At 63.6% G+C, this 13,527-nt stretch overlaps 1 protein-coding gene across 1 annotated transcript in view; it reads left to right on the top strand.

The window, feature by feature from the left end:
• The first annotated feature begins 42 nt into the window (after positions 1-42).
• The window catches only part of TSC22D3 (TSC22 domain family, member 3), a 16,331-nt gene continuing 2,846 nt past the window's right edge, over positions 43-13,527 (top strand). Inside the window, exon 1 of the mRNA XM_010567096.1 lies at positions 43-414. Within this exon, the coding sequence (XP_010565398.1) occupies positions 92-414 (323 nt within the window). The 5' untranslated portion in view covers positions 43-91. The remainder of the gene's footprint in view (positions 415-13,527) is intronic.

The following is a 13,527-nucleotide window of genomic DNA, read 5'->3' as shown; positions in this document are numbered from 1 at the left end:
CAGCCGGGCGCGTCCTGCCGCCGCTCGCCCTCCGCGGCCCCGGGAGCGGCCCCGGTTGCGCCGCCGTGGCGACGCGCGGGGGGATCCCGGGATGTCCTCGTCGCCCGTGGAGGAGTGCCGGTCGCCCGTGGGGCTGGACTGCTGCAGCTGCTGCCTGGACTTGGCCAACCGGAGCGGGCTGGAGGAGGGGGCCGGGGGCGAGAACAACAACCTGGGCAGCCCCACCGTCAGCAGCTTCCGGCAGCTGCAGGAGCAGCTGGTCCGCAAGAACCTCAACACCGACAAGCTGAGCTCCATCATGCGCCAGGACTCGCTGGAGCCCGTCGTGCGGGACCCCTGCTACCTCTTCAACCAGGGCATCTGCAACAGGAACATCGACCAGACCCTGCTCTCCATCCTCCTGCTCTTCCACAGGTGGGTGTCACCGATGGATGCCGAGGGGCTGCCTGTGTGCTGGGTGCCCCTGGAGCCAGACCCGGGCCAGCCGTGTGCTCGGGAGCTGGCAGTATGGGGGCAAGACGTGGGGCCTCCAGTCCCTTGGGCTGCGGGGGCAGGGGGACCCGTATGACCCTGGGGCAGGGGGACCCGTATGACCCTGGAGCCGGGTAGGGTGGCAGCGGCGGGGATTTCTAGGTGGGGAGAAGCATGAGCCTGGGAGGGAGCCCAGTGGCAGGGACCCTAGTCTGCCCGCCGTGGGTGGTGCCAGCCCAGTCCCTGGGTGCAGGTCCAGGTGGCTCTGCCTGGTGACGGTCAGCAGTGCCCCCCGTTAGTGCCCTGTGTCTGTCCAGGCAGTGACAACAGTCTCCAGCTGTGTGTCTTGGCCCCTGGACTCTGTGTTCATCTCCCTAGCTACATCTTATCCACGCAGACATTGCCTGCAGGGGCATGGACAGTGTCCAGCATCAAACAGGCGTTGTCCTCCTAGTCCTGCATGGAGAGGGGCAGCTGTCACTTGAGAAACAGCCATGCTGCCTCAAAAGCCGCCTTTACAGTTAGTGAGAAACTGGGTAGGGAGCCCAAGAGTCCTGCTGCCAGGTCCTGCTCTTTCAGCAGCTTCCCTGTCTCTCCCTGGAGTAAATTGAGTGGAGACAGATTTGGCCTGGGTGGTATTTCCCGTCCCTGGAAAGTGACTCTGCCCCTGACCGAGCTGCTCCCTCTTGGCTAGAGCTGCTCTGGGACGGGGCTGCCTGCACCCAAGCAGCGGGACATGCTGCGTCAGGGCTGGCCCCATCCACTTGCCAGAGGGCTGGGCTTTATGCCAAGGCCAGGTAAGGCAGGAGTGGGGGGTCCCTCCCTGCTCCCCTGCTCCGGCACTGTGGGCAGAGGAGACTGAACGGGGGGTCCCGAGGGCTGCCACCCCGCAGGATCCCCGGCCCTGATAAGGGGGACCCCAGGGGCCGGGAGGGGACAGAGCTGTCTCAGGTCCTGCACCGGTGCCTCCGGCTCTGCGATGGGGCTGGCCCTGGTGCCCAGCCAGCCTGGAGAGCTGGTGAGAGAACAGGGAGCAGCCTGTGCTGCGGGCTGGCAGGCCCGGGGCTCTCCAGCTCGGCCTTGGGAAAGCCGAGCTGGACCAGGGGGTGCCGCAGGGAGCCGCAGAGCTGCCAGAGCACCCCAGAGCTGCCTGTGGCTTCAGCAGGTGGGACGCATCCCTCCCCTCCCAGGGCTGAGGGCACATGTGGCCCCTCAGTGCCTATGTGGCAGGCATCTGTGTGACTGGCAGGGCAGGCAGCGGCTCTGGGGCTCGTTCCTTCGCCGTGGGTGGGGTAGCACGCAGGTGGGGCACGCAGCAGCACCCGCAAGTTTGCAGACACCTCGCCATCCCCTCCCCTTCTTGCACGCACATGCACCTGTAGGCGTGCTCCTGGGCTGTGCAGGGGCGTGCGAGCCTCCCTTCGCTCGCCTCACCCAGCACGGGGAGGCAAGTGGGCTCACACGTGGCTGCCCCACGCGTGCGAGCCACCCAGGCGGTGCGCGCACGCCTCCTCGTCCCAGCCAGCGTCTAATGCTGTGCAGGCTGCTCCTTCTGAGCCGTCCTCAGCAGAGACGCTCTTCCTGCACTTACATAACGCCGAGCTGCCGCTCAGGTGGGAAAGGAGGAGCTGGGATGCCCGCCAAGGCACCCGGCACCCGGCCCGGGCTCCCAGCTGCACGGCGAGCAGCGAACCTACCCAGCCGGGAGGGAAACAGGAGCAAGAGGTTTCCCTTTGCCCCAGGCGGCTGCAGCCAGTTGGCATCACGGGTGGAGAGGGGAAGCGAGACACCGTCCCCAGTGCAGGCTGTCGGGGCTGGGTGTCAGAGTCAAGCATCCAGACTGCTCTCCTGGAGAGGCAGTGACAGTGCCCGTGGGCGAGAGGCGGGCAATGTGGGCATAGCTTGTTGCTTTTGAACTTGTCCCTGCTGGGGCAGGACCCACAGTGCTCCCGACGAGCATCGGTCCGCTCTGCTGAGGTGGGGAGCAAGTGGAGGTGCCAGGCGACAGGGGTTTCTCCCCATCTGTGCCCCTCGCTGCAAGGCCCAAGCCTGTCCTCCATGCCCTGGTGTGTGTGGTGTCCCAAGAAGCTCCGGGCATTCCCTTTTATGACAGGCTGTGCCATAGCGTGATGCGAAGCTGTGGTGTCCCTCCATCACAGCCTGCTTCCAAGCATCCTGCTGCCAGCCTGGTCTGGAGGCTGCTTGGGTGATCCCCCTTTGCCCCTGGGTGGCACAGCCTGTGGGAGCTGGGGGGCACAGCCCCGGGCACTGGAGGCAGGTGTGCCCACACCTGTGTTTGCTGTTGTTTTGCTCCAGCCTGAACTTTCTCCTCCTGGGGAATGAGCCAAGATACCCAAGAGGTGATAGCATACAAAGCAGGGGATTGTGGGTGCCAGAGGAACACCCCGATAACAGGCCTGATAAGGGCACCCTTGCTGCTGGCACTGGGGAACCCGAGCAGGTTTGTGCCCCTTGTTTTAGCTGATGTCCTCCTACGCTGGCACAGGAGGAGGGGGAGGTCGCGTGGATGCACATGCTCGTGCGTGGCCGAAGTCCAGCGCAGCATGGAAGGACGAAGCAGCTGCATCTGGAGTCTGAGTCTGGCTCTGGGGCTGCTGGAGACACTTCAGCCCATGCTGAATCAAGCCCTGGGCTCTGCAAGCCAGAGTCAGATCAGTGCTGGGGTTCTGGGACAACCTACACTGAGCATTTCCAGCCTGTCTCTGGGGGTTTCCCCCTGGCTGGGTGATCCCTGCTGGTCTATCCATGCTCTTTGCTCGCTGCAGGGATGCTGTGAGGGATGCACAAGGTAGGGATGCTCTGGACCTATTGCCTACAGGGCTGACTCCTCCTGCTCAGGGAGTGCGTGGGATCCCATTCAAAAAGGGCTTCTCCCCTCTGTGTCCTCCTCACATGGGGCATCATGAACTGCTCTCCAAGGAGGCCTGGGCAGTGCCAAGGGGCCAAGCTCACATGGAAACACCAGGTATAGGGAGGCCAGCTACCACCATGCTGGCTGGGTGACACATCTCCTCCCCACACATGCCAGTGCGGTGGGCAGAAAGGTCTCCGCCATCCCTCCACGATGCCAGCGTTACCCCAGGATTGCTCTCCAAGACCCAGGTGCGATCCTGAGCCTGGCCAGATGTCGGCCGGGGAGAGCAGCCCCGTGACTGTGTGGCACCTTTCCTGGGACTGGGGGGGCTGAGGGGAGCCGGCAGCGTGGGAGGGGGTCAGCACTGCCGGGGGAGAGCAGCACCCTCAGGGGTGCGTACTGGCATGTGATTCAAGCAGGGCCCCGCCTGGCTCTGGGGTGGGAAGAGGAGCTATGTGCCAACCTGCTCGCCCACATCAACCAGCCCATGCCAGCTCTCCTTGCCCAGCCTTTCCTGGATAAGATCCGGCAGCCTGGCCAGTCCATGCCCCGTCCTGCTCTGGGCAGCAAGGGGACATCTCTGCCCATCCGGACCCTTCCCAGGCACTGTGGGAGCTGCTGCTCTGCCGAACAGGGTGGGCAATGACCCACCCTTTGGTCTGACCCATGAAAGGGGCTGGGGGCCACCTTCCCCTGGGTCCTGGGCAAGCCAAGGGAATTGCAGGGAGGCAGGCAAGCGCTGTGCTGCACCGAGAGGCTGGGGGAAGGATGAATCAGGGTGGGAGAAGCCGGGCAACACCACCTTTCCCACCATAAGGTCAGGCTGGCGAGCAGGAACTGCCCAGGCAGCGGTGCCAGGGTGGCGTTTGTGGCACGGCACCATTTGTTCCCGTCCATCGGGTGTCACTTTGCAGCAGTGATGCGGGAGGGAGGAGACAGAGCCAGGGCGTAAAGGGCATCCCGGGGCGGCGGGGCCAGGGAGCGCATTCCTGCTGGCCGAGTGGGCTGGAGCAACAAGGAGGCATTGACGGGGAGAGGGGCCGCGCGCAGGAGCACGTGTGACCGTGAGAGAGGTGTGGGTGTGAGACCGAAGAGCCGTCCCGCCGGCCGCTCTGCCGTCCCTGGCCCCGCGGGGCAGGTCTGCCCGGGGAGGGGGCTGTGGGAGCCACCCTTCCCGCTTGGGACCGGTGCACCGGGTATTTGTTTGCTTTGCTCTCGTGGGACAGAGCTGCACGTGGCCTGACCCGTGTCTCGTAGCATGGTTTGCCGAGCACTGCGGACCGCTGAGATGCTGGGGAGCTTTTGTTTTAGCAGCAAGAGTAGCTTGCACTCCAGGGAGTAGCTGACCTTGGCGTGCCCAAATCCTCCCACCGTCTGGAAGATGCCAGGCAGCCAGCCTCCTGTGCCTGCCTTGGTTTCCATCATGGGCATCCCACCACCCTGGGACCCCTGCCCCATGACCCAGCAGGCTTTGGGGCGATATCCCTGCAGGTCAGGCTTGCAGGAGCTCCTGGCCAGGGAAGCCCAGCAGCACTGGGCTCAGCTGCAGCACACCGTGCTCGGCAGGGCTGGCGGCAGCATGTGCTGCACCGTGCACCATGCACCATTCCCATCCCTTGCCTGCTTCTGCGAGACCCAGCTCCCTCCAGCAAGGAGATTCCCCAACATGCCCTGGAGCACAGGAGAGCTGTGCTCTGCCCCTCCAGCCCCTCAGGATGAAACAATTTGCCCCTGGCCACGGGGGCCTGGCACAGCTGAGCCGAAGTCTAGTGACGCCAACACCAGCTGCACAGAAACCTGTCACCTCAGATCCTCCTGCGGACGCTCAGGCGCTGCCTGTCTGCCAGGGCACGCACCCAGCTCTGAGCAGGTAGGGTGTAGGTGTTCCAAGGACAGGCAGGGACGGGCAGCACGGCCTCATGGGGAAAATGCTGGCGGGATTTATTTCAAGCTTTGAACTTCAGGTGTGGAAGAGGTTGGAGCTGGAGCAGGCTACAGGGGTCTGCCCTGGTCCCAGTATCATGCCCCCCACTCCAGCATCACACTTCCCCCTTCTCTGGTGACACGTACATGGCCTGATCCTGGATGGTGCTGAGGCAGGTACTGCTGAGCTCAGCTGTAAGTTGGGGCTGGGGCTGAGACACAGGGGAAGCCTTTTACAGCCCAGCTGGCACCTCAGCTCCCACCGGGCACACGGCACAGACGTCAGTGCTGTGGACAACGCCTTTGCAGGCACGCCATGCCACTGGCATGCTCTGTGCTGCGACCCGACACCACCTCTCCAGCCACCTCCCAGCACAGAGAAGGTTAAAGCCGACCCTTTACTTTGGGGGAGCACCGTGACCTGCGTGGGACTGAGGGGTTCAGGGCACATGTCGGCAGAGACTGGCAGCTGCGTGTACACACAGGGGATGTGACCGCAGCCTGTCTATATGCACCATAAGGCGTCTGTCAAGGGGAGAGTGGGTCCGGGCAGATCCTGCCCTTGGGAAGTGACTGAGACCCCATTTGCAGAGGGCAGAGGATACCTCAGGGTGTGTGGCAGGGGGGTGAGGGCTCGAGAGGTGTTAAAGGCTGCAACCTGTCCTGAAGCCACGCTTTGCCGATGAGCTCTGAGTTATATTTATCCAGGTGCTGTGCATTGCTGGCTTTGGGACAGGAGTTTGTCATCCTCTGTCTGTGTGCTTAGAGTTATATATATATTTGAGGGACTTTTGCTTCAGAATGGCTCTGGTGGCAGAGCAGAAGCCCTGGTCCCCTCCCTGTCCTGCTGACCCCTGGCCCTGGCGTTAGGGTGTGATCCAGTCCTCGCCACCCCCTGCCTGCAACTGCCCTGGGGATGGCAGCCCTGCCCAGGTGGGCAGCACGGTGGCCGATGCCACAGGGCAGGACAAGATATCCCCTTGGCCCCAAGTGAAACCATCCCAGCGATCCCCCCATGACAAGAGCAGGACTGCTCCAGGTGGTCTGGAGGCAGGGAATGGTTTTACGTCGTCCCCAAGGGTTGGCACGAGCCAGGTGACAGCTGGCAGCAAAGGCCGGGCACACGGAGAGCCACAGCAGCATTGCAGGTATGTGTCCCGCCAGCAGCTTATTGTCTTTCATGTTGTTATTGTTCTGAAATGTCAGCGAGGGAAGGGTTTTAACGAAGCGTCCCCAGTTCGAAATGCCCGGGATTCTTTGCAAAGGCCAGGCGGGGTATTAATAACCGTCTCTGCTGAAACTGTGCAGCCCCAGCGTGCGTCCTTGCCTGACCTCCTGCGGGGTGGCTGGCTCACACGCCGGCAGAGCTCAGCTCCTCTCCCACTTCTGATCCCCACTGACTTGCGTCTGGCCTGGCTTCGCACCCCCGTACTGGGTCCACCCGGTTTGACCCTGGGGAAGGGGCATTGAGGGGCTGCCGGTGCTCCCCCCGAGCATCCCCATCAGGCCAGGCAGGAGAATGCAAAGCTCAGGCACCTTTGAAAGGGGAAGGTGCAGGATTCAAGGGTTTCCTTGAACGTGGGTTAGTCTGGGCTGGAAGAGCAGCTTTTGGTCGCACAGGGTGCCGATGCGCTGCTCTCTCGCAGCTTCCCAGCCTCTGTCCTCTCATTATATAAGAGCTGCCTTCCAATTAGTGAGCCAGGCGCTCCCGCACGCCGCAGGGCAGCAGTAGCTGCCAGCGCCAAGCGTGGCTCCGGAGCGCCCGCCCCTGCCTGAAAACTGGCCTGGGATTTCTTTCGGCAGATGCCGAAGGCCCTGCCTTGGGGTTCCTCTCTTGGGCTGGGGATCTCCAGAAAAGCCAGCTCTGCGCCAGTGAGGGGCGAGGGGAGGGAAGAGCCCAGGCTGGCAGCCCCCTGCCCGCTGCATGCTCTGGGGTTCGAGGGCACCCCATGGCCCTGGTGCTGCAGGGGGTCCCTTCAGCATCACAGCCACCTCCGTTCTGGCCCTGGTTCCCTGAAACCGGACCAGAGAAGGGCAGCCAGGATCTGGGGGTGATCCAGCTGGGACCGTCCAAGATGATACAGTGGGCTACGAAATGAGGACAGGCCTGAAGTTCACAGCCTGGGCTGGCAGGAGACCTGCGGGGCAGGGCACGGCTAACCAAGGGAGGTAACACGGAGTTCAGTTACGGGACTCCACCCCACAGGGCCCGTGGGTGTGAAATGCTTGCTCTGCGGACAGATTTGTGGATGAGAACTCTGCTGAGGGTTCAGTCCGCCCATTCTGCCTGGGGCTGGGCATCCCTGACCCACAGGCGGCAGGGAGTGTGGCCAGGGGCTGGCTGTGCTCACTCCCCCCCAGCCCCGCAGCCAGGCACGATGCTAGTGGGAACGCTACAGGGTTTTTGCTGGGCTGTGCCATACCTGACAGCCTACCCACCCCCGGCACGCTGCGGTTGTGGGACCCTGTACGGGCCGGGTGTGAGCAGGGGAGCAGCGGGGTGTTGAGGTTTGCAGCACGGCCCCTGGCAGGGCGCCCACTGGGGCGGCCCGAGCTGTGCAGGCAGCAGCGTGGGGCTGGTGTTGACAAACGCAGGCAAGGCAGGAGTTTGGGCAGCATGGTCCAGGGCTGCTAATAAGCAGATCAGCCCTTTTTCCTCTTCCCCTCCTACCCCAGCATGCCTGGGGAAGCCGTGGCTTTGGGGGCTTCCAATGTACAGCGCCGCGGGGAGAGGTCTGCCGGAGCCGGGTCATCTCTGACCTCCCCTCCTGACACCACTGCTGGGGGGCAGCTGCTACTGGGGTGCACTGGCTGGGGGGCACGGGAGGAAGAATGGGGGCCGGTGACAAAGTTAAAGAAAGAAAAATTGCAGCTCTCAGCAGGCCGGCTCTGGGGTGTGCACTCGCATGCCAGAAAAAACAGAACTGGGAGTACAGCCAAGTACCTTTATCAGAGGAAGCAGGCAGCCCAACAGCTGGACATGGGAGCCTGCCAGGGCTCCCTCCTCCCGCCCCACAGTGCCTCCAGCTCAACAGGTTGGAGGAGTCCCCGTGCTGCAATCCCTGCCTGTGCCCTGCTGCCCAGCAGAGGGGTTAACCTTAGCCGTGTCCCCCACCCACAGGAGCTTGCTCTGCTTGTGTCGGTCGGTGGTGAAGGGAGGGGAGGACAGGTTCCCCATCGGCCTTCCCCGATTGCAAACCCTCCCTGAGCTTCCTCGGCATTGCAAAGGCCTTGACTGCCCTGCGCAGCTCTCCCCGTTGTTCTGGTGTCCCCTGGGACTGGGACTAGGTCTAGCAAGGCCAGCAGCACTGGCTCTGCAGGCAGGGGCTTGCATACCTGCCCAGGCACTTACAGATGTACCTGGGAGGGGTTGCCCTCTGCTCTGGAGCAGCATGTGCCCTGGGTTGAGGGATTTATGAGCACTCCAAGTCTCTGATGGGCATGAACCAGGTCCCCATGTCGCAGGGCTCCTGGATGCGTGGGGCTACCACAGGTCCCACGCAGCCCCTGGAAGGCACCGGCTGAGCCGGGGGTAGTGCCAAGTCTGCAGTAAACAGCTCGGCCAGGACATCTTTAGGATGAGGAAACCAAGAGCTGGCCAACTGGTGTGCTCCAGCAGCCTCACTGGTGTGCTCCTGTGCTGCAAGGCAGGCAGGCACAGTTTGGGATGCTGCAAGTGAGACTGCGGAGTGGGACAGCAGGTGACACAGCTTCCTGCGTGCTTGTGGGCAGCCCCCTGACATTACTTCTACCTCTCCAGCACCAGGATAGGGCTGTGGGGCAAGACTGGGGGCTCCGCAGACCTGTCCCACACCCAGTCCTTCCCACCATGGGCTCTCACAAGCCCCAGCCATCACCAATGTCCCTGGCCACCCCTCCTTCAGCTCCTGATGGGCACGACTGGCCCTGGCGCTGGCATCCCTAGTCCCCTTGGCTGGCACAGCCACAGCTGCAGGATTTCAGGCTGTGAAAGGCAGAGTTTTCTTAGCTGCGTGTTTGCAAGCAGTGGCTTTTCCTCTCCCCCTCTGCTCTGACCCTTTGAGCTGGAGATCTGGCTCTGTGGAGCAGCCTGGGCAGCTTTGGCTCTGCGCCTTTCCCGTGTTGCTCTCCAGTGTCTCTAAGGCCAGGCAATAAACATTTCCCACGCCTCAGACCCTCTGAAGGGCCTTCCTCCCATTGAGCTGAGTCCTTGGGAGAGAGCAAGCCAGGAACACTGCCACAGAGCAGCGAGAACAGCCTGGAGCTGGGGGAGAGCGGAGGCTGAGGAGCCAGCACTGCTCCGGCAGCACAGGCCATTCCTCCAGCTCCCACCAGCAGCTGACAGGGCAAGGGCATCCTTTGGCATGTGGCACCGCAGTGCCTGGCACGAGTTCAATGCAGGAGGCTCAGCGCAATAGCACATCTTGTCCCTGGGGCCGTGGGGATGGGGCTGTGTCCCCTGACCCACAACACAGTGCAGGTGTGGGGTGCCAGGAGGCGAGAGAGATGATCCCATCATCCTGCTCCATGTCATCCCTTGCTCCAGCCAGGCTTAGCCCTGCGGGGGCTGCAGCCCAGCTGCGTTCATGCCTCCGTGTCCTGTTGCAGTGGAGGGGGTCGTCACTAAATGTCACCTGGTGATTGGGGCTGGCATCTCCCAGGCTAGGGCACAGGCCGTGTGTGGGCTGGCTGAGGGGTTGCTAGCAGCTTTGGGGTATCCTGCAGGGCCATTGCTGGCAGTGACACCAGCGAACAGCTAGTGTCACCACCTCTCCTAGCTGCTTGATGATAGCCACGGGGTTTTTTTCCCCCCAGAAAGCACAACAATTAGTGTCACAATTACACTGTATCATGGCTGCCGTTATTGTTCCCAAAATAACCACAGGCAGGAGCCGGGGCCCTGCCTGATGAACCTCCCAAGGCTGCACACATGAGGCAAGAGCTGCCGTGCTGCTGCCCTAGGGAGGCAGCTCGCAACACTGGCCCCTCTCACCTAGCCTGCTCCAAGGCGTCCCTCACCATGGCCTCTGATGCCATAGGGTAGCAGCAAGTCCATGGCCCCCTGCTGTGCAGGAATAGCAAGGGGGGACGTTGACCATCCTGTTCTGCTGCCGCCAGGCCCCAGAGGACCAGGAGCGGGGCACGGGGCGGTGGGAGAGGAAGCAGATCCCAGCATCCCTGCTGGAGTGGGGCCAGCAGCCCAGCAAGGCCGTCTGCCGGGGCCACGGGGGGCTGGGAAAGGGCCCCCCACCGCTCAGGGCACAGCTGGAACCCCACGCAGGACTCTGCTGCTGTGGGAGGTGTTTGGACAGCCCACGGGGGCTCCCATCCAGATGAGAGCCGAGCCCGAACCAGGGGCCCAGCAGAGAGCTGTGAGCTGCTGCTCCCACCTCTGAGATGCCAGCTGGACTGCAGTGGGGCCAGCTGAGCTGCCCCCGCACCACAGTGCCGACACCATGTGTGCATGCACGGGTGTACGTCTGCGTCAGCCGTGAGTCAGGGCAACGTGTGCGTGGGGGGGTGAGGTATTTGCAGTGCACGTGCAGGATGCATCGGCATGCACGCAGGAGGGACGTGTTTGTAGGGTGTGCATGCAGAAGCATGTGTGCATGCAGGATGCACGCGTATGCATGTGCATGCAGGCTGTGCACCTGTGTGCAGCATGCAGGCCCATGTGGGCTAGAAAATGCACATGAGCATGGAAAGGGGCTGGGCATGTCTGTGTGGGTGTGCCTGTGTCTGCAGGGCGGGACTTGCACGTGTGTGCGTGAATGTATGGGTTGCAAAGTGTGCCCATGTTTGAGTGCACCCGGCAACACGTCCAGGGGTGTCTGCAGCAGAAGTCATGTCCCCCAAGTGGGTGTGTGGGCGAGGGGCTGCAGGGGGGTGGGCTGCATCCCTGCTGAGGCTGTGCCAGGGAGAGGAGGCAGCCCCCATGCCCAATGTGACCTGTCCCTGGCCAGGCAGGCTGCCTTGGGATTCCTCATTAATTAAGTGCCAGGAAGGAAAGAGAAAGCAGAGCCTTCTGCACTTCCATCCCTAAAAAGCGTCCCTCCCCTGAGGGTCTCATGGAGGAGGGCAGCATCCTTCCAAGCCTCACAGCTGGGGAGCCCACGCCCCAAGCAGTGATGGCTCTGGTCAGGGCTGTGCAGGGCTTGGAAAGACCCCAGGAGGGGCGGCAGGGAAGTCAGCGATTTACTTTTGTTTATTTTTGCCATAGTCTCAGCTCCATGGGAAAAATATTGGAGGTGGCAGAGCTGAAGCGATTTCCTCCCAAAGCACTACGCCACTGCGCTTCCCCACTTCACTCCAGCAGCCACGGAAATCACCGGCTTTTCACCAGCTCTTGGTGCTCAAGCGCTGTGTCAGGAAGGGGCTGGGCAGGGCCTGGGACCCCAGAGCCGTGGGGCAAAAGCCACGAGCCAGGCTCTGGTCCGTCTGTCCTGGAGCCCATGGTCCCTGGCACTAATAATTTAGGGCTTTCCTTTGGGAAGGTGGCAGGGCCAGGTCTGGGGGTGCAGTAGCACAAGAGATGAGGAGGTGGGGAAACCAAGGCACGGCTGCCAGGGCTAGGGGCAGGCTGGGGTCTGCCCACCCTATCTCCCTGCTGCTGCCCACCTCTCTGCAGGAGAAAGAAGGTGGCACAACCAGTGATGTGCCCAACCACGGGAGAGAAAATGTCTCTCTCCTTCTCCCCTGCTGTCTCCATAGTGAGATGGGCACCTTCCCTGAGCTGCAGAGGGAAACCGAGTCACGGGACCCCCAGTGTGGGTGGCCTGGGCTTCTGGCCTAGAGGACAGAGCTGTGCCCCATGTCACGGGGGCTGCCACCCTGCCCACCACCAGCCACCCTGGGGACAAGCACACACAGAGCGCCTTTCATCTACCCGTGGAGGGGGGCAGCCACCTGCTCCCCGCTTGGCACCCGGGCGGCTCGGGGTGGCACGCTGACCCGCTGGCCCCTGAAAGGGCCAATTGAGCGGGGCTGAGGTCATCTACCCGACGTGTTTACCCCGTGCCCGCTGCCCTGGGATGCAGCCGGCACCCAGGCTGTCCCTGCCACCCGGCAGGCCGGGGGGACGCGTCTGCGGGCAGAACCGGCATCGCTGCTGGGGCGCTGGGCTGCCGCCGGGGAGCAGACGGGCCAGAGCGGGGTCTCAGGCGCTGGCATGGCCTTCCAGCCGCCATACTCCCCGAGCCTCTTCAGGAGGAGGGACTGGTGAGTAGGGCCTGGCCATGGGCAGGGTGGGGGGACATGTGCCAGCCCCGTGGCTGGGGGGGACAAGCCTCTGCTCGCTCTCTGCAGCGCCAGCCCCCTGCTCAGCCCTGCACAGCAGCTTTGCGTGGGCCAGGCTGGTGCTGGCATGAGGGGGGGGGGGGGCATCATCCCCCCCCCAGATGGAGGGACGAATGGGTGCCACACGTGCCCACACAGGGTGCCCATGCCCTTCGCTGCTCAGGACACCGTGGTCCTCATCCTGCCCTGGGAGGCGGGGGTGCGATTTGCTGGGGAACAAGTTGGCAGGGCCTTACTCTGGGCAGCAGCCATGCTGCACTGTGCCTCAGTTTCCCTTTCTGATGGGGAAATACGCCTCCGCCCACCCTCAGCCCTCTCCCTGAGGAACGGGCACGGCAGCACACCCGCTGGTTGGGGCTCCTTGGGCCACTTCCCACGCTGGCACCCACCAGCCAGGTGCTGGGCACCTTCAGCACTCCCTGGATCAGGGGATTTGGGGTCCTCTGCAGCATCTCGGGTGCAGGTGCCCCTGCCAGCACTAAATGCTTTCTCAGACGCTGCGCCGTGGCACGGGCTCCCTGCCAGGGTCTCGTTCAGCATCATCCCCTGCCCTGGCTTGCAAAGGATGAGCCCCACGGGGTCAGCGGCAGCGGGCAGCAGCAGGGTGACCGCCCGGGTGCTGAGCGAAGTCCCACCCGGTGCAGGTCCAGAGGGCAGAGATAAGCCCTGGAGCTGGCAGGGCAGCCGAGCACAGGGGGAGCAGCACCCACGGTGGGCAATGCCAGCCCCAGCCCCGCCCCGTTGCTGGGTGGGTTTTGGGGGGGGGGGTGTCTTGCCTGCGCCCCACGGCGGAGACGCGCTCGCTCTATGTGCAAGTCGCTCTGCGGGTGCGGCGGCAGACCCGGCGTGACCCCGGTGCTTGCACACGCGTGTGCACACGCAAACACAGCGGACACCCGGCCCCCCGGCTGTCCGCCCCCCCCCAGCAGCCCCGGGTGCCCCAGCTCCCTCCGCGCGCAGCTGGGGGGGGCAGCCGGGGCCCG

This window comes from Haliaeetus leucocephalus, unplaced genomic scaffold (genome assembly GCF_000737465.1).
Source record: "Haliaeetus leucocephalus isolate CR32 unplaced genomic scaffold, Haliaeetus_leucocephalus-4.0 Scaffold226, whole genome shotgun sequence".
Lineage (NCBI taxonomy): Eukaryota > Metazoa > Chordata > Aves > Accipitriformes > Accipitridae > Haliaeetus > Haliaeetus leucocephalus.
This window is presented reverse-complemented; position numbering and strand designations above follow the sequence as displayed.